The sequence below is a fragment of the Lineus longissimus genome, chromosome 1 (assembly GCF_910592395.1).
Source record: "Lineus longissimus chromosome 1, tnLinLong1.2, whole genome shotgun sequence".
Taxonomy (NCBI): Eukaryota; Metazoa; Nemertea; class Pilidiophora; order Heteronemertea; family Lineidae; genus Lineus; species Lineus longissimus.
In genome coordinates this window covers 1,603,193-1,623,897 of record NC_088308.1, presented here as the reverse complement: position 1 = coordinate 1,623,897, position 20,705 = coordinate 1,603,193, and the positions used below count along the sequence as shown (strand labels likewise).

Below are 20,705 nucleotides of genomic sequence, written 5' to 3'. Positions count from 1 at the left end.
ATAAACTGGTATAAATGGAGCCCATGATGGTAGTTGTACTATAAAATATACTATTTAGACAAGCGGTGCGCTATTGCTATTGCGGTAATTTGGTACTGATTATATCAAAATTATCGTATCACAACAGAGGCGATGGGTTGTCACACGTGCGCGAGCGATATATGGAGGCTTCGGGACCGGCTCTCGCCAGCGGATGTTACAGTTTTGCCAGGTTCGATCCTTACAGTTGTAACCTCCAGTTTGGGAGGATCACACATACATGTACATGTTCTTGAAATCATATCTCTCCGCTGCTGATACTATTTTTAAGAACGTTCGCATGACGTTTTCGAAAAGCCGATTACGACGGAACCTTGGCAAGTCAAGTAAACTTTACTGGGTTCTGATTTATCTTGACTATCAGCCGATGTCATCATGCATTTCATAGAAATCAATTCTTTTTCAATGTGTTATCACGGATATAAACGATGGTCATTAATAAAATTGATAGACGACGTTTCGAGTGTTAATCATCGATAATCTAGGAAACATTTTAAAACGATGACGCCCATTTACCGAGAAGATTTCGAGTCAGTGAAACGTGGTAGAAAGGGAAAAATTTAACCTTCAGTTGAGATTCCTTTCATATTTGTCTGGTTGCCGTTCCTCCCCGGCCCGCTAAGCAAAGTGTTCGGGCACCAAAGATATTAACACAATGCCATCGCTAATGCCAAACCACTTAAAGACACGCACTATACTTAAAACCACTTTGAAGAGAAAAAGCGAATGCGGAGTTAATTGGTGTCTGTTGCAGCAGTTGGGCTTAAGTTACTTTCTATAACTCACGTTTACTTTTCCCCATGGCTTTACCTCTTGGTTCCAATAGACTATTTGTGGGCGGTCTGAAGGTGGAGCCTGCTCCCTCTCGGGTATCCTAAATAAACGGATCTGGTCAGTACAAACAATGATTTTGCTAAGTTACCAGATGCTATCCACTAACTCAGCGTTAAATCCAATTAGCTTGACTGAAAGAGATAATGCAAACTGAAGAAAAAGATGACGCTCAGTTAGTGACATAGCTGGTTTTAAACAACCAGACCCTAATTACGTTAGTGTCTGCCATGACAGCTTCTATCATGATTTGGAATAAATGGATGCTCAACTTTTTTCCCGATTGTTATGATTTTGGCGTTAATTCGGATTGGCCTGCGTAAACTACTATTCTTCTATGATCTATTTGGGACACGGATTTGCGCCAAATAAAAAGATAAATCGAATAGTAACAATGTTACTCATTGGATGATAATTAGTCAATAGAAAATTATCTGCAGAACAAAGGTCGGGACTACAAAGGACATTTTTTGTACAGAAGTACGTCACTTTTCATCTTGTTACCGGAACTCACTGTCTCCGTGAGAATAAAGGCCAGGCCTTCTGTGCATCCCTGGCCGGGGATGCTCAGGAAAAAGTCAGTTGTTCATAATCGCCTTCACGAGAATGGACAGCTGTATTGAAAAGCCGTTATATGATGGTGTTGTGACCGTGCCGAAGTGTGCCATCACACCGGTAGTGAGTACTTGGATGCCCAGATAGCGGCAAGGAAATCCTGGTAAGAAAAGAGAACGTACACCAACCATACTAATGCATTATGTTGGTTCATAAACATCGATAATGAGAATGCAATCGGAAATATTCCCTGGAATATATAATATTGAAATTTTGAAAGCAAGAGTAACGGTGGTTCTTAAGAGGCGCCAGGAAATTGCCTATACAAGCTATAAAGTGCGACGATGCTTTTTACAAGGCGCCAAGAACAAACTGCTACAAATTGAAACATTTGAATGATTTTCCCTCAGGCTATGCTGTAGCTTTCTTTGATGTTTTGTTGTTGGTGAATATCTTAACAGTTTTAGTCCCCAGCGGTTGTCAGTTGTAAGAATGACTTTGAGGAGTTCACACCGTAATATATATTTCAGATTCTCAGATTCTCAGATTCTCAGTCAGAAATCGAAAGTCCAACGACTTAAAAACACCCTGAATGTGGGCAGAGAAAAAGTCGTATAGTTGATGAATAAGACACAGATCGGTTGTAATCTTTCAAATGACATATCACAGATGATACTTCAATCATTTTGGCCATTGCGTGACAATCATAAGCATTATTCAGACTGATTGAAACTGCAGGCCACTCTCCCTCAAGACGAGGCATAAACAAAGGCACTTTGTGACGAATCGGTAATACGAACTCCTCTCCATTGTCCATCAATGAGAAGCGATGGCCATTTGATTAGTAAAGTCAGCGATATTTCTTTGAAACCATATTGAAAGCTACTTGATTTCACGATAGCTTGTCGTTATGAACATTCATACATGTACAATGTATATGCACTGCAGTGTATTCAAATGTACACAAGGCTGATAAATCATGGCGGATCTAGGTCTAATCAGTTCGGATATCTGCTATCATCATTCCTAATAACGATATTGTTCTTCTATCGACCTTCCATGGTCAATTGACTCAGGATTCCTGGCGCCGCAATCGCTACTCCTTCTGTGGATCCAAATCATTTGCCGATTCCCATTCTAATTTTGGAGATATTGCTGGTTGATCGACCACTTCCTGTCTGTAGTTGGGCCAGACGATTATAAAATGATATTGATCATATTGCTCAAGTATTTCACGCGAAAATACGAGCCGGTCCATTCCATCCAAGGACCATCATATAATCCGATCTTGATTGAAATATCATTCCTTTATTCTTTTGACGAATAATCCTTTGCCATTACTAGTAATTCTTAACTGGTTATTTAAACTGAGCGGCGTAATCATCGATAACATCACGAAGCATTTTTGATAAGGAATCTTACAATGATATATACAATATGTAGTTATACATGTACTATAAAGCTACTGGATGAGGAACTATATATTAAGGCCACTTGTTGATTTCGTATCTAATAAGTTTGTATACAGCTGGCTGAAATCTGTTTCTTAAAAGTTCAACGAAATTTCGTTTCTTCCTTTCAGACATCCACCGCGCCAGAAGCTCTGATCGCGACGCAATTTGTCGCCAGCTGACCAATAAAATTCTCACAAACAGGCGTCCTTATCGCCATTTTGAAGTGGGGAGGTCCTTTTTTATCGGTGGTAAATGGGTTTGATTATTTCCGCACGATACTCAAGTTCTGTTTTAATTGTGTCTTTCAGGTGAATTGAATGGCCATAAGATCCTCATCTTCAACCTGAGCTCGGTAATGTCGTCTGAGAAAGTCTTCAGCGCCGAGATTCACTTGTACAAGAAAAAGATGAAGACAAGACGGAACGAAACCGGGATTGAACTGGTCATGTATCAGTTGGCGCCACTTTATGTTTCAAAGATCGGAAAAGCCGAAGTGCGTTCGGATACATTCGGGTGGCAGGTGTTGGACGTCACTGAATCCATGCAGCGGAGCATCGGAAAACTTCGGCGGAAGTCGCATTTACTCGGAATTATGTTCAAAACGCGCAGTGACGTTGATGTTCCGTTGAAGAAATTCAGCAAGCAACATTCATTGCCGTACTTGGTGATATTTTCTAATGATACGCAAAACATTACGCTAGATCATATCCAGCCTCGGTTTACGCCGCGAGATTGGAAAAGCCTTGACGAGCACCTTCACCGGACTGGCCAACAGGCTGATGAGGCACCGGAGGAGTCGAAAGAGGTTGTTTCGAAAGAAGTCGACCTCCAAGAAGCTTTCAAAACCTTCGGTGAGAATGTGAAGAAGGAAACCAAGCCAAAGCAACCGACGGACGCCATGTTTGAGGCAGACCGGAAGAAAGCACTGGAAGGTCATGCGCGCGAGAGGCGATCGATTGACAACAACGAAATTCCAGAATTGGGATTATCGAGGATTAAGAAAGGGACAGTGAAGTTAATTGTTGATTTAAAACCACCCATTAAGGACCAGACAAATTACTATATCCCCAAAACAAACCCAGGTATTTTGCAAGGCAGAGACAAAGTGAAACAAAAGTTTGACCCATTCGAGAGGTACTCGAGTAAAAACAAAGACTCTCGTAAGTACATACCTTATCCTAAAAAATACCGAAAGAACCGGAGGCGGAAAAATCGCCGGCGGAACCGGAACCGACATCGAAATCGTGGCCGAGGGAGTCGTCTGCCCTTCCTTGATGATTGGGACGATCGCAGGGTGAACGAAGCGACAGGCAGAAAGCAACAAGAACTTTGTCAGAAGCGAAAGCTTGTCGTAGACTTCGCAGATATTGGGTGGAGTGAGTGGATTATATCACCCAAGTCGTTCGAAGCGCAGTACTGTGCGGGGAAATGCCCGTTTCCTTTGACGAGGGTGAGTAAACGATGTCATCCCCTTTTTGTTGCTGTTTCTTTTGAAGAGACAGTTTATCACGAAAACTACTGCTTCACGTTTGCTCTCCTAGTGATTCCACTTCCACTAAAACTGCAGCAACCCGACTCAACCACGCAAGTGGTTACGTTCGCCAACTTCAGCCCGTTGGAGAATGTGAGCATTTACGAGATTCTGTGCAGTCTTATGAGCCGAATTTCGCCACAAACGTGATGAAATAACGCATGACACTTTAATGTCTTGATGTTCATTGCATGCCCCTAAGAACCGCTTGATTTGCGATGATAGCTGAAGGATGAACGCAATGAAGTACCAAGTGTTTATAAATCAATATTTGAACGACATGGGGATTCAGAAATAGACACCAGGACAAATTAATGGGGCGGAGAGCAATCATAATTCAATATACACAGTCAGGGGTATCAGCTAGATTGCTAACAACCTGTTGTGTTGACGTTTTGAAGACGCTCGGTTTGACGTAGGTCAAATAAGTAGAAAGGCATCCTCACACTGGGAACGTATTACGGTACGCTTGGCCAGCGTTTACTTTCATTTATCACTATCTTAAAAAACTGTTTTTCAATTAAGTTTACCCTTTATACGCGTTTGAAGAAGTGACGTACGTCGGAAACTCATCTCATTTTTTTTTTTTTTTTCAAAAAACTAGTTTTCCCTCATATACTGCTTTTATTCAAAACCATTCTCCCGCTTCTATTTCCACAGAGTATGCGGCCTTCGAACCACGCCACGATCCAAAGTATCGTCCACGCAATTGGTATGAACTCTGACGTGCCGGCGCCTTGCTGTGTCCCAGACAGCATGTCATCAGTCACACTGTTATACTTCGATGAAAATCGGAATGTCGTTCTCAAAAATTACCCGGGGATGAGCGTCACTTCATGCGGTTGCAGATAGGCTTCGATGGGATTTAGGAATTGCGGACGTAGCACAACCCTGCATCCGGTATTGATGTAGGTAAATACTCAGGGACGGAGATTTCCGCGGGACGATGCGAGTTTGTCATGAATCCACGCCCTTCAAGCGGAATTCTTTCGTCCTATTAACTGGAGGCAATTTTTCTACGGGTATTTTACAAGTTGTTATTAAAGACAGTTATGAATACTCTTCGTATTGATGTTCTCGCTGCGGGGAGTAACATACGGTTGGACAGTGACTATACGCACAATGAAGGCAAGAAAACCGGAGAAGAAACTTTCGATGGATTTTCACTTTGCTTTCAATGGTGACAAAAGGAACTCATGTTGTGTATATATCTGAAGCCACCATTGTGTCCATGGGGAAGGAAATCGGAACTATACCTTCTCGACTTCCGGGGACATTTGTCTCTCATTCATTGTCAGTGTCATCACGACGACAATTGAGAGATAATCTATCGATACGATCACAATAGCACATATGGCCCTAATGGAGCCAAACCAGACTCGAGGGATCGGGTAAAAGGACCACAGGCAAGAAGGGATAGCAACATCACAATACCAATATTGTTAATTGATATCGCCGGCAAGTTTTCATATGGTAGTTGTGAGAATGACGCCCTGGGCATAAGTTATTCGACTGTTTCATTTGTTTCTCTGTTGTGGTTTCTAGCAATGAATTAAAAGGCGGGGGACTAATCCTGAGGAAGATTTCGCTCGCGGGTTACAACCAACAAAACCAACAAAAGTGAATGCAAAACAAGGATAGTCGGGTTTGAATCGAACATCGTTCACACAAATTGAAAGGGGGAGGTTTGTGAATGGTTGGTGTACAGTCAGGGTTGTTGGGATGACCAGCCAAATGACCTGTTTTCGAAATACATTACGTTGATTTAGGCCCATCGACCCCCACTAAAGTTGTTTGGTGGCGGTCGATGTTATCAGGATTGTCCTGATAGCCTTTGATAAGATTCACAATGGGATTTGGGCCTTGGTGTTTGAAGACAATGGACCGTGTATTGGGCTAGGCATGAATTCTTTTAACTGCGAGGTAAGGAAGAAACTAGCGTAATGTATTGTGGTTACTGACTGCCTGTAGGCCCAATGGTGGGTGTACATCAATTTCATTGTTGACTTGGTATTAACCGAATATACTTTTATGTGAAAAGAAACTGAAACTAACTGGAAATTATTGTGATGGTTGTGATATGTCCATGTATTTAAAAGGATGCTGTTAATCTGACAAACTGCCAGTGATTATTTAAGAGAGGCCAGTTATTAAGACTGATTCATAAATATGACTATTTTAATTAGAAGTTGTATAAGACAGTGCATGTAGCTGTGTATGTACAGTGAGTGGATTCCAGTCGTGAGTCAAGCGTACGATTATGTGACGTTTTGTTTACTTGTCAAAGTACATGTACCTTTGTACCTTTCTGTCTTGCGAACGACTTCCGTCAAGATCTGATGTACCGGGTGTAGACCTGACTACATGGGTACGTCGAACCCTGCTTCCACCAAAAGCCGTAAAAATGTATACATGTATAGGCCCTATACATGTACATGTACGTGTATTGGTGAAACACGGACTAACATTCAACCATATCTCTTTACGATCAGACAATTCCCTTGTAATACATGCAGACGCATCAAACTGTCCTTCGAATAAGTGTCTCATGCTTTGCCTTTGGGTCACAGTTCGGCATCCTTGGGGTTATTCTGTTATGCTGATTTAATCAAGATATTCTATCGTTGATTGAATAATGTCACAATCGCTACTGCCACACAAACAACATTTTCGGTAGCTATGTCAACAATTACTGTCCTTTCAAGATGATAATTCAACCAATCAGAATAAGGAACGCGTGTTGTCTGCGGGATAGTTCTATAACCAGGCGACCGCATATTTCGTCTTTTGCATTTTCATGGTCATCTACCTCACAAGAAACGTTATATTTATCAACCCTGCAATGTCGAAGACTGGATACTTCTATAAACAACAATAATGAATCTCACAATTTTATTAGAAAAATGCGAGGCTTAATACTGGGCAACTGGCACTTTTGGTGCGGCAGCTAGTCTTGCACTTGGTGAAGACTTGATGGATGCTGCCAGTGACAAAAAAGATGGCGAAGGTCCCTCGCACTTTTGATCCTTTAAACCACCATGTAACACTTTGGGTGTATACTGGGCACTTCGACAATACATGTACTATTTTTGGCGTCTGGCAGTCGCCGCTGCCCATGAGTCTGGGTCCGGTATAGTCCGACACGTGAGGTTTACTGTCGTGCATTCTACGACTATGCGGAGGGAAGGAGTGAATACATATATAGGACAAAATAAGAGTAAATGCTCATTCTCATTCTCATATCGATTTTATGACTACTTTCAGAAGCCCGTGGACACTAGCAATATTTATTTGAGTATAATAGTCTTGCAGCATTATTAAAGTGACGATTAAAGATGATATAACAATATTTTGAATTATTTATTACTTCTCTTAATCATGCTGGTTTATCATTTTGGTATCGCCGGCTCATGTAAATAGTAAGCTTGATTTAAAGTTGGTTTGAGAATCGAACAAAAAGTACAATTATTTAATCCAGGACTGCTTCGTTCATGTGGTTAAAACAAAGGCATTTATTTCAATTTTGTCGGAAGAATTTCTGACTTCAGACTTCCAGGCTGCACAACAGCTATAACAGATGATAAACAATCTTTGACACAGCGGGAGTCTTTACATTGTACAGATAAAATTGAAGCTGTGCAAAGAACCGATAATGAAAAAAGGAAACGATCATATATGTTCATGGTAGTCATCCAAAAGCGTCAAAATTGTTGAAGTCACGAATACGACCGGAAGTTCTATTAACATGATTGGCGCCATCCTCAAGCACAAGAAACTCGATACTCGCCCTCGCCGGAGTCGACAGTCTTGGTCGATACTTCGAGCGTTGTTTTCAGTTGTTCAATTAGTAACAAATGGCCATACAACACCAATGTGTTGTTCTAAACTGTACTTTCTACTCATCATCAACTACCTCGAAATTAGAACAGATTAGCAGAGACTGCAATTATCAGGTATGTAGGCCTACACACCAACCTCAGGAACTATAAGGTGTTTAAGGACAGTGACTTCTACTTTTCACGTAGTGTGGTTGTGCATGTGAGCTCTATGAAATGTTGTCTTTTCCTATGGCCCTTCCTTTCAGCCTAATCCCCGCCGCACAATCAAACTTTCATCTACCGTACCGTGTACAAGCAAAGACCGACTGCATGTGTGTATATGACTGAAAGCTAACGGACATTAAGATGCTAATGATATTCGGAAAATCTGATGACAAATTTAATCTTATGCGGCGGGCATTATTCTAAAGTTTGACGAGCATGGAAATACCCGTGGAATGTCAATGACAGTTTCTGATGCCCCAACCCACTTCCCGATGTCATGAATGTTTCGGAAATTCGTCGTTGACGTGACGTTTTTGTGCCACCAGAAAATGGGGTTTACAATTTGTACATTACACTGTTGACATTGTTGACCACTCTCAATGAGAAGTTTTATTTTATTGTACTATTCAAAATCGTGAAAGAGGAGTATATTGTTTGTACATGTCCATTGTATTGTCAGTAATAAAATGTCTGTATATACATGTCAATTCTCTTCCTGTTTTCACTGCCCTTGTGTTACACTTGATAGCTCATTGACGGCCCGGCTACAGGCTTCCTGGCGCCAACGGGAGACTCCAGTCACATTATTAACTTCCCGAATAATAGACCAAGGGGTCTCGTCCTCGAACAAGCACGGGAGAATACCAAAGCCAATTATCACTTCAGTGCCGAGCTGACGTTGGGTGGCACAGAACAATAGAGGGACAATCGGACTACTCTGTTGGCTCCAGCATCACTTTTCACGCCCCTCCCAATCAAAGATGAACAAGTTCCCGTCAAGTGGACAAATAACATTAAATGGGACGGATCTCCGGGCAAACAATATCATTTAGGCTAAAATTGGAAGGGGTAACACAAGGAGTCCGATGTTTGCCATGCAGTCGAATATACGCTCTTCCCCAGCATTTATTTTCATATGCGCCGTATTCTGCATCTTGACCCTCCATGTGCAGGGTAGGTTTATAAAAAGGGCAAATATTTGAGACTGCGGGGAGTCGTTTACATCTCCGAGCAGATCGAACGATATTCTCTCTGCAGCACGGACGTCCATTACACCGTGAGGGCTCGGGTGTAGCACAGGCGCGTGATGATATCGGAATCGAGAAGATCAATAACGATCGATTTGCCCGCTTAACAAAACCCACAGAAAACACACAAAAAACACATAAAAACACATACATGTATCACCCGTTGGCGGCTGGTCGATCGCTAATGGATTTGCTGAATGTGGTAGGTGCCTTCACGCGGCTGTGACCAAATGGTTTTGTGTTGGCGCAGAAAACACCCATAATCTGTCCTTGATACCTAACAGGAGCGCCACATGCTATAGTAAAATGGAACTACAAACTTAGAACATTTCTTACGGCGGATGACTTTTCTTGCTGACGCTGTTTCAGGTGTTGAGTCAGATTCTGCGCGTTTTTCTGCATACATGTAGATCGATTTCACCGCTAGTCGAGAAGGCAAAAGACTGGTGATAATCTAAGCATTAATGTGTTCAATTTCTTCCACTTCATTCAAGAGTGCCTCAAATGCATAAAATATTTCAATTCCAGTTGGTATGATTTGATCCTCAGGAAGGAGGAACCCGTACTGTCCTCTATCTCGAAGTTCAAGGGTGTAAGTGTATTTAACACCCGCGACCCCCTTCATCCAGTCCTTTGCAACGCCTCTATTTGACACTGAAAAAGAAATATTCCTTAAATCAAGAATGATGGTCGTTACTAGCACACATGCCAAAATGTAGCAGGGATGTTGAGTACTGTACAGTGTACTAGTTGTCGCTTGTAAAGGTCCTTGCTTGTTCTTCACTTTTTCACAACAAAATTGAGTCCGAAAAATTATCAATCTTTTCTTTTGCGATATATCTAAATGGAATAGGGGAGCGAATGAATTGCTGTAGGTGCTTACCAAGAAGCTGGCCACTGGTTGCTACTCTGTACTCGCTGCCAAATATTATTCTGGAGGCACGGGCGGCGCGTTGAGCAACCCTTTCCTGAAGTAATGAACCAGAGCATGTTGAAGAAGTCTGATAATGTATTCAAAATTATCACATTATAGACATTATAGATCAACATAATATACCTTTTTTGATTACATGTATATACTTGAGCCCATCATGGTTAAGAATTTTGTATTGCAAAGCAAGTAGTAAATTAAGCTCGATTGAATTGAAATAATGTACAAATGTAGTACGATTGCACAATGTTACTCTCGCTCTTCCGCTATAAAAAGACCTGGTGTAACCTTTTTGGTTGTACCCCCTTTCTCAATCGGTGTTCCCTGACAGGTAGGACCGATGGAATGTGCCGGGACAAGACAAAGGGAATAACAGTTGGCAAGGCTTAACACATAGAGGTACGAGTCGCTCTGTTTTTCAGCATTCCCGAACGATGAGGACTTGCGCTATGAAACGGAAACACTCAGAAACATCCCACTGGCTTTCGACTCATGGATGGTTCCCGCTTGTAAACATTCTATTAAGCCGATCTCTTACCAAGTCGTCGAAGTCTCGCGGTAGTTCGTGAGTGTACCCCCAAGATGGCAACCACATTTGCCCGAACGAATGCACGTTGATGTAGACGAGGACGTTGGTTCTATCAAGTAGATAGTCCGCAACAGCCTGGACGCATGGCTCAGAGAAAGGGTATGGTCCGGGGTATATAATCTGGCACGGGTCTTCTTTCGCTAGAAAGGAGGAGTGATTCACTTGTATAATGAAGTCGAAGTTGCGGTCTACTGACCACTGTACTATTGTGGCAGGAGTAGGTTACCATAGCTTTGATAACTACTTTTTTTTAACTACATTTGGTATATTGTTTGGAAGACGTTAAAGTATCTTCGGAGTAACACGTACCTCTCCAGTGAAAATCCCAGTTCCTATTCGGGTCCGTCCCAACACAGTCGCTGCCTATATTTGGGGTGCGAGTTTTCCTCCACAGCCGATTCACCGTCCACGTGTAGTTATACCCGTCCGGATTCACAATTGGTATCACGTGGATGTCCCACGTGGTCAGCATATCAATTATCGGGCCGTCATTTTGGCGGTATCCCTCAATATACTGTAATCAAGAAAACATATTTGGTTGAAATGTGCAAGGCCTGATAGAATGCAATGGGCGACTCCTTGTTCATCATTGTTTTTTGAAAACATCATACTTGACCATTGACTGTATACCAATTGAGGTCCAAGTTTCGGTCATGTCTGTGATCTTGGGTAGCCGGAAAAATTCGCGGCAGCTGACCAGGACGGGTGTGACAGAGCCCAAAGACCCTACTTATAGAAGTCGGGTGGATATTGTTCCATTCGCAATCTCAGGCCATTGTTGCTATAGCCATGTATGGTAAATGACTGTGTCCAACACAACTTCGTGACATATATATCATGTTCCCCATTTAGCAACTTGAAACTAAGACTTACCGCGTTGATGAGATAGAGACAGGTTGCAGGGCTAATCCATTCTCTACTGTGCATACCACAATCAAAAAACAAACCGGTCTTGTTCCTCCCTGGGACACCGAGCTGAGGAAGTGAAGAAAAAAACAACTCATATGAAGTCCAAAGGATATACATGTACGTGCACATTAATGTACTTAGAAAATGACATTATATTGTATGGTACAGTAGACCTCAAGATCAGAAGATAGGCCCGTGGAACTATTATTGAGAATGTAGGTGTATACTCTACAAACGCTGGATTCTCATGCTCTTACCAACTGTTGTTGCCAGCCGGTGGTCTAAACGCTGTCCTCCAGATTGTGAAGCTAAGATCTGTTGAAGGCAACTAGCTATGTTGCGCATAGCGTGTGGGTACATGTAGGTTAATGTTTGCAACCAGATTTATATCCCTTGTTTCTCGTACATGTACCACTTCCCTCCTCAAGCTAGGTTTCGACAACTTCACGACTTCTTAATAAATCAGAATCTACCTTTAAAACGATTATATCTCTTCCCTCATACGACTTCCCTATAACTTCAATGGAGCAGTTAAGTTCTGGGGGACAGGCCTCTGATCTGGACCGTGTCCAATCCATAATCTGTATCAAAGGAGAAACAAATCTCACCACTCGTACCGTATTGCTAGATGGCGTGGTGAAAACATGAACATTTGCCTAGTTCATTTGCTCGTATCAGAAAGTCTACAGAGCGTTATGAGCCTCAGACGTTCGGTGTGCCAACGTCACATGAATAAAAACTTTAGGGAAATAGTTTCAACATGGTATTAAACACACTTTATTGTAGAGAATATACGTGAATTATTCATGTGCTGCCATCATCGCTTTATACGTACTTCGTCGTAGGTATGATAGGTTGAAAAAGAGAACTCCTCCTCCTGCATCCGCTTCCGACGATTGCGGCCATCTTGGTCATCAATGCACCTAAAGATATGACAGTAACATTTATATGTCGTAAAGAATTGATAATTGGTGATAAGGATAACTGCTAGCTAAAACGGAAATATCAAATGTTCGCACAGTTTCGAAAGTGGAAATAAACCAGTGTCACACTTCTTATGAAAATTCAATTGAATCTGACCCCGGTTGTTCAAAGCTTCGCTATCTGTTAACGGTAGTTGGGCGGCCGCTAAACCACCCGTACAATGTAGCTGTCGCTATAAGCCAAAACCTCGTAAGAGGATCTTCGAGGGCCATGGGGTTCCGCCATAGGTTTTAGCGGTTGTAGCGGAACCCCAAACGATTAGGCTGTATTATAGTAGCGGTAGCTAAACTATCTACATGGCTTTGAAACCCGGGTCTTGGTTTTCTTCGGACTAGGAACAACATCATCTTTTTCTATTCACTTCTCTACATCATCAATGACAACGATTGGCTTCAGGCCATTCTGTCTTAGCTCATCCAGCAACCAGAAGCAGGACCTGGTGATGCGCATGTCCACCTCAAAACCGAGTCCTACTGGGTCGGTCCAAAAATCGACAATCTAAAAAAGAAATTGAAAAATATAGGCAGCTTTCGCACCCCTTACGGTGAGGTAGTGCAAAGGTCTGTGATCTTCACAGTGCCAGATTGAAGCGTTATTATCGCAGGTAGTAGCTGCAAAAATAGCTTGTTTGTGGGACGCGTTGTGTTTCATCAGTCCATGGCGATGGTCGACGACATGGAGACTTCGTTATATTGGTCATATGCACAGGTCCAAGATGCAGATGGAATACGAAAACGTTCGTCAATTATCAAATGAAATCAAATCACCAGATACATATATATAGCTGTTATTCTACCCAGGAGATGAAGTTGGAGTTGGAGTCAGATGAACGTGCAACCTTTCTCGCTGCTATCGATGCCTCACGGCGCGAATGGAGGAACGATAGGACTTCTAAAAGTTTTCTCGATGCACTTCCTTACCTTATCGTTCCCGTTTGCATACATGTCTTGAAGAAAGAGCAGCTGGTCTTCTGTCGCCGGGGTCACCCTTATCACCTTATCGCTGAAGATGAAGGGTGAAGCGTCTTTCAATTCAGTCCAGCTGATGACAACTCACGAGACGTATGCAGGGTCTCAAAAGTAAAAACCGTGGTCGGATTCGACACGAATCTAACTGGCAAAAGTTAAGTTCGTCCTTGTGTCCTTCAGCGAGACACCTTACCCAACATTGCCTCTTCCGTTTAATGAGACGTAAAACCAAGGTTCCTTTTACCCGGCTGCTAACCAGACCGAAGCAAAAGTGAGAAACATGAGTAGCTTAGCTTGTGACGGATTCTTCCTCTGGCTTCTTGCGATTGCCGAAGTCGGAGTCACTACATGTTAGACTCCTTTGCAGTCCATCTCGTCATCCTGATCGTCCTTCCTCGGCAAGGGACGAGACCGGTCCACTGCATTCGGAGTGTACTGCATGTATGCCAATTACCCCCAAATGGCGCGTGACCGTACTGGCACGCAAAAATGCACATCCCGGCGTGGTGGAGCAAAACTTGCTGGACACTATCTAACCCAAGTGCAGGCGAACGCTGAAGAAGAACATGAACTGACAAGAACACATGCCTGAATAACGTTTTAGTCACGATTAGAATGTCATATGTTTCAAAACTGGCTTACCCATGATATGATGCTCGGCAAGAAGCTCCCGAAAATAAGACAAGAAAAATGAGGAGGCAAAATGAAATCGATTCAGTCCAAGCCATCTTGGAACAAAAATATGAGTTAATCATAGTTGCCCGATATTTTATTAGATTAACTTGCATACATATAATGAATTGTTCTATTGTTAGCTGTATAATTCAATTTACAAGAGGTTTGGTTTTTTGTTTCACAGTAATGACGGAGGATGAGCATCACAGATTCTATGATGGCCCACAGACTCTATGATTAAGAATTTCCATCAAGGAATCCATGATACAGAGCATTAAAAATGTAATATAATGAATCGTCTTGCACTCAGTTCAGATTCGCATTGAAACCGTGTACAGTCCTGACGTCTCTAAAACTACACTGCATAAGGGCAACATGGGCAAATTGTGCAAACATGCACTCGATCACTTGTTGACCAAGCCAGCGTCCACAAACTCAGCACATGACAAGTTATAAGTGCCAATGCCAGTATCTTTATTTCCGAAGTGAGTGTGCATTTCCATCTTGGGCGAGTACTGGCTGCCCACAGGCTTTTTCCCGACTGTCTCCGCCATGGTCCGAAGTGTGTGCGCGGAGCCCCCGCAGCACAGACCAAGGTACTTGATACCGAGGTCCATGCATTCCTTGGTGAAGTTCTCGACAGCGGTTCGCCCAATGAACCACTCGTCCAGGTCGAATGGAAAGGCTCGCGTGCCTGGAAGACAACCAATACCATTTTTCATTTTGATTGATCAATGTTTATTTCAAACATTTAAAAGTATTCACAGCTCCATAATATTTAGCTTTGGCGACAAGGTAATTTATCTTAAAGATATGAAATTTGGGCAAGTTTGAGAAGCTGCATCTCCAAGTCCATACATGACTGTACAAGAAGAAAAAAAAGTTGTCCATGGTTTCACCAACTTTCAACCATATTCAATCCTGATGGGCGACTATATTCTTAGTAAAAGTCTAACTTTCTTTCAAGGGCACGGAAAGCCCTTCACAGTGAGTTTTGGCCAATATCAAATGAAAACATCAGTGGCATTACCTGTTTCCATGCCGACCAGTGACTGCATCGTGGGGTGTTCTTCATCAGTACGATACGCAACAGGAAGGCAGGCCACGTGCCCCTGAAGAAAACAAAGCATGTATCAGGAGAAGAAATTACGACTTGAGAACGTCCTACACTTACACTCATAGACACACGCACGCAATGAGGAACCGGCACACGCAAACACGCACGCATATTGTACACTTGCCGTTTAGGCCTATTGACCCCCGTGTAAGCTGTATCGTGTGGTCGATGTTAACGAGATTCGCCCTGATAACCCTTTGATAAGACAACAATGGGATTTCAGGAGCAGGTGAGAGCGAGCTATTGTATAAGATTCTTGTTGTCTATAGGTTGCGCTCCACCCACCTTGCAAGATTTCTTCACTTCCTTGATCAGAGGGAGCATCGTCTTCGGACCGCGAGCGCAATTCAGCCCAACTACATCTGCCCCGTGTTCCTCCAACAACCGACATCCCTCTGCCAAGGTCATGGACTGGTACATGAATGTATTGTCCATAATTGGCGAATATGTTACCACTGCTGGTGCACCTGCAATCAGAAACCTAATCAATCTCGGTGTATCGTAGAATGTGACTCTCTCAAATTGTCAAATGTTTGGCCTCGCCTAGGTTTAGATGCCTCGCTTGCACCCCCGGCACTTTCACCGGCCTCGCCTTAGATGTAGAAACCCCGTTTGTACCGCCCTCCACACACCCTCCACCCGGCCACGCCTATAGCGGTACCTCGCGGATTGCACCCACGACGCCTCCTGCGCCCGACCTTGCCTTGGAATTATAGAAGCCCCATTTGCTCCCCGTCACCCTCAAACCGGCCATGCCTAGGTGCAGATGCCTCGTTAATTTGCATCCCCGTCGTCTTCCATACACCCGGCCTCGCCGAGGCGTATCAATGCTCCACCTTTCCCATGCTTTAAAATCGCATCCAAGCACATCTTCGCTTCATCATATTCGGCGAATGTTTCTCCCACTATGAAGTCCGCTCCTCCCTCAGCAGCCCACTGCGCTTGTTCCTGCAATGAAATCATACGAATTTGGTTAACATTTCTCGCATTCGATTTTCCGATTGTCATCTTGGTCTACTGACAGCTTCCATGTCAGCAGCAAGTAGCGTCCTTCACGCAGGCTGGACGGACTTCGGGGAAGTTAAATGTGCCTTTCGTCACTGAGGACGACGCTCGGGGCGAATTCACTTGGTACTTATATCTAACAGTTAATATGTTCATATGCCTTATTCTGCCATCGAACATAGAATATCCGTGATAGAATGAACAATATTTTCGCACATTGTGCTGTGGCTGCTACCGACTACAAACATGCAGGCCGAAATAAAGTCTCTGCTATACACCAGACTTACTAATATTTTCATCTGCAATCCTTTGCACTAACCTCAATGCACTGTTTGGTATATTCCCATGTGGACTCATCATTAGGATCGTAACAGGTAGTATTACAAATATTCCCAGCCATCAGAGTGCCCGTTTCGTCGGCCACCTCCCGGGCTATCCGGAGAGCCTCCATGTTCATCTCTTCAACGCGGTCCTGCCATCCAATCACGCGCATTTTTTCTCGGTTTCCGTAATACTGAAAAATATGTAAGTCGGGGGTTAAGAGGATCACCCCATTTCGTGAGAATAGCATGATTGTCCACGGTGTGAAAGGAAGTTGATTTTCTCTGGAAAAAGCGTCCACCGAACGATTCCAGCATGTTTCGCAAAAGTAGCCTACTCCGATCAGTGAAAGTGCAAAGGAGAAATATCAGCTTTGAAGACACCTACCGTGAAGGCAAGAACGACATCACTGCCAGCGTGGACGAACTCTTCGTGCATTGCCTTGACGAGATGGGGATGTTCCAGCACAACCTGAGGAGTGTAGGGTCCAGCGCTCAGGTAACCTTTCCGCTCGAATTCGAAGACGTATCCTTCGGCGATGATGACATATTCGCCATCGTCAAGACGCTCCAATAGACCTGCAAGAGGTACCTCATTAAAATTTTGGTAGGTTTTTAGATAGTTATAGTAATTATTGATTTTTACACAAGAACTGCTCCCGAGCTTCAACGCTGAAACCGCCAGGGAGAAGGCAAAGAGAATTCCTGCACCGAAATTAAAGCGCGCAATATTTCTCCAAAAGAAACCAGTCGGGATGAAATATAAATACCTTTAACTTTTGGTGCCATGGCTGATTTGTACTTCAGCCAACCGTCGCGCAGTGCTGTGTGCTCAGCTTGTAGAGTGCAGAAATCACCGATGAAAAAAAATAGAGCAGGTAAACATTTGTTGATTGGTGATCAAATAATATTAGTGATACTCATTCATTGTTAATTGGTGTACAGTCATTGATTCACTTACATGTAGACCTATGATCATTTGATAACCTGTGCAAAGAAAGAAATCTTGCATTTTAATTTTATACAACTGGGCAGTGTACTCTACTTGACCCTTGGTGTGAACATAGGTTTTCCAGAACGTTTTGTGGTTCTGGGGCACGTCATATTTTGTTTGAATCGTCAAAAACACGTTGTTTGTATCCTGAATTGAATTGCACTGTCCTCAGGCTTGGGATAAAAAAGGGGAGTCTGAGGCTTTACCCTTGTAAGCAATCGAGCCCAGGGCTGGGTTGTACAAAAGCACAAGGTCACGTTATCCTCAACGGTTACGTTAAGGATCCTTAAGGACGTTGTCTCGTTCAATTAAAACCCATTAAAATCATTGGTGATGATGGAGAGAGCGGTAGCCGGTACACATTCAGCACGGTTCAATGTGCTCATGACGTGACGAGAGCAAATCTCACGGGTGGGGCGGAAATCCGCCATATTGCTGATATCATCGGCGCCAACTACTATTTCTTTCAAAACTATTTATTGCTGACCTTGCTGACCTCGATTTTTAAAAACTTCAAAAGAGGCAATTAAAACGTTAAATCAACTGCAAAGATAATCACTAATATCACTGAGGTATATAAATACGATATGTTGAGAAAAATCTGTACAACTATCGAAAGATACGATTACTTGGAACTATTTCGGCAAATCACTCTGCCACCTGCGAGACCCTGTCACAATTGCGGCGCGCTCGTTTGCATACCGCATATAAGAGGCGAATAAAATCTCCATTACAGCAGAGTCTTTCTATACAATAAAACAACAAAAATTACAACTGGTAAATAAAACAACAGAGTGAATAAGTTCATTTCATCAGGTGACTCAAATCAGGAATTACAATTATAAGGCCCAGGCCTACTTAAGTTAGGTTAAAAAACAAATTAACCAATACAAATACAACACAAGCTGTTGTGTTATTGTTTACAAAAGTTATCAACACATGGCATACATTGCAGGGAGCCGAGAAATAATGAGTAATGCAGGTAATGTAAACCACACACATAACACAACAGTGGATTTGAGTACTTTTGAGTATGATGCTTTGCATGACATTATTTCAACCTGTCATCGAACCTTTTCTAGTATCTGTCATGACCTGTGCATGAAGCCATATACATCCGGGTACTCTACACACTTAACCGCTGAATGACAGAACCAATTTGAGGAAAACGGGACCAATTTGTAATAATAATAACTCAAGATTAAAAACTTAAAAAGGTACAAGAGTTGCAAGGATACCGCGGTGACGTCACGGCTTTTCCAAGATGGCGCTGCATATTGTAAACAAACTCGATCCACGGCCAAGGGGAAAATCAAGTCATCAAATAAAGTTAGATTTTTCGCATCAAATCAGAGTTATTAGTACTTTTCTGCTATGAAATAAGTCTTCAGACAATAAGTTATCATTTGAATAATGAAAAGTGCTGTTTTGATGGGGGAAAATAGGGTTTTTAGAACCAAACAGTCGGGCACCGATCTTCCAAAATTAGCGATGGTTTCAAAACAGTCTCCCAGATATGGGGCAATCTCTTCATTATCATAATGGGATTTGGAGGCATGTTTACAGATTTTTCAAGTTCGAGACCTGTAGGACCTAAAACTCGCATAGATCCCCTCTATTTGTCGAGTTAGCGCCCCTGTAAGATCATGCATTTTCGGACACTAGAACGAAATCTTCCTGCGGATATCGCCGTTTCGGTGATGATTTAAGGAGAAATTGACTGTTCTTAAGAGTTGTATGGGACAGAAATGAGTTCATACTTCATGAATACATGAATATATCATGATATGGGCGGGCTTCTTAGTCAAAACAATAACAAACTCAACTGCATCTCTACCGTGTATCGCGTAGTGCATTGCCTAGTGTATTTCGTAGTGTATTTTAGCGGAGACATTATTTCCGCACTTTGGCCACGCCAAACGTCTTTTTTATTTGTGGAAGTTAATCTTCTCTGTAAATTTTATTTTACACCGGAAGAATCCATACTAGGTATTGCAATATTTCATGTCTATTGGTGTTTTTGTGTACAGGAGCGCACCAGACAGTGAGACGTGGAGATGTGTTCAGCGCTGGTGCTGTCAGTAGACTGATTCTGATTGGCCATAGCGATCAGTAATATGGGTCGTGATCACGTGATATGACGTCACCGCGGTATCCTCCTTGCAAGAGTTGATTATTTAGTAAGAAGACAGTTATATCTAATTAGCAAATGTACTATGATAATGAAATTTGCACGATAAACATGCTAACTGCTAACAACAACTTTTTGTCTATCCGAGAATTTTTCGTTTTCTTCAGGCGTTTTTTAGTTTTTTTTTTCAGAGACTCGAATAAAACCCGCTCTAACGTCAGTTTGTTCGGTTCAATTTTAACCACACGCGATTATTAAGTTAGATCAAACCATAAAGAACAATGTGAATCTTTTAAAAAGTCAAATCAACAACAACATCATACTGAACGCCTAACAACAAAAATGTGGAAAACTGCGAGAAGAAAAAAAACTATTTGGACATTTTTCGAATCGCCGTCAAAACTACAGTCTACAAAGATGACCAATTGGTGCAAAACTAATAACATATATCGCAAATTGAAACATACCTAACTGTCCGTGAGATAAAAGTCTATCTTGATTTTAGCAACTCAAAGCGATTCTTAATACCCTTCAGGCAGTAAAAACATGTCTTTGTGAGAGAGATTGAGACGATGACTTTCCGAGTGAACCAAAATGGCGG

At 42.5% G+C, this 20,705-nt stretch overlaps 3 protein-coding genes across 5 annotated transcripts in view; 1 reads left to right on the top strand and 2 right to left on the bottom strand.

The window, feature by feature from the left end:
* LOC135484122 (uncharacterized) overlaps nucleotides 1–8,941 on the top strand; it is an 18,889-nt gene extending 9,948 nt beyond the window's left edge. The window contains exons 2-3 of the mRNA XM_064765266.1: nucleotides 3,188–4,329; nucleotides 5,071–8,941. Of these exons, the coding sequence (XP_064621336.1) occupies nucleotides 3,188–4,329; nucleotides 5,071–5,262 (1,334 nt within the window). The 3' untranslated portion in view covers nucleotides 5,263–8,941. The remainder of the gene's footprint in view (nucleotides 1–3,187; nucleotides 4,330–5,070) is intronic.
* LOC135484128 (carboxypeptidase B-like) lies at nucleotides 7,752–14,650 on the bottom strand. Of its 3 annotated transcripts, none has more exons than XM_064765279.1 (10): nucleotides 14,505–14,650; nucleotides 13,815–13,896; nucleotides 13,256–13,392; nucleotides 12,746–12,833; nucleotides 12,384–12,491; nucleotides 11,875–11,976; nucleotides 11,311–11,515; nucleotides 10,951–11,141; nucleotides 10,365–10,449; nucleotides 7,752–10,135 (listed from the first exon to the last, which is right to left on the bottom strand). In XM_064765279.1, the coding sequence occupies exons 1-10, from the start codon at nucleotides 14,648–14,650 to the stop codon at nucleotides 9,936–9,938; spliced, it is 1,344 nt and encodes a 447-aa protein (XP_064621349.1). In that variant the 3' UTR covers nucleotides 7,752–9,935. The 3 variants fall into 3 exon arrangements, with proteins under 3 accessions (XP_064621349.1, XP_064621357.1, XP_064621366.1); XM_064765287.1 differs by having other exon boundaries at nucleotides 13,331–13,392; XM_064765296.1 differs by lacking the exon at nucleotides 14,505–14,650 and having other exon boundaries at nucleotides 13,815–14,466.
* Nucleotides 14,610–20,705, bottom strand: LOC135484156 (betaine--homocysteine S-methyltransferase 1-like). The gene is made up of 8 exons (XM_064765329.1): nucleotides 20,572–20,705; nucleotides 17,750–17,815; nucleotides 17,368–17,558; nucleotides 16,979–17,173; nucleotides 16,491–16,602; nucleotides 15,940–16,121; nucleotides 15,568–15,649; nucleotides 14,610–15,231 (listed from the first exon to the last, which is right to left on the bottom strand). The coding sequence occupies exons 2-8, from the start codon at nucleotides 17,766–17,768 to the stop codon at nucleotides 14,942–14,944; spliced, it is 1,071 nt and encodes a 356-aa protein (XP_064621399.1). The 5' UTR covers nucleotides 17,769–17,815; nucleotides 20,572–20,705; the 3' UTR covers nucleotides 14,610–14,941.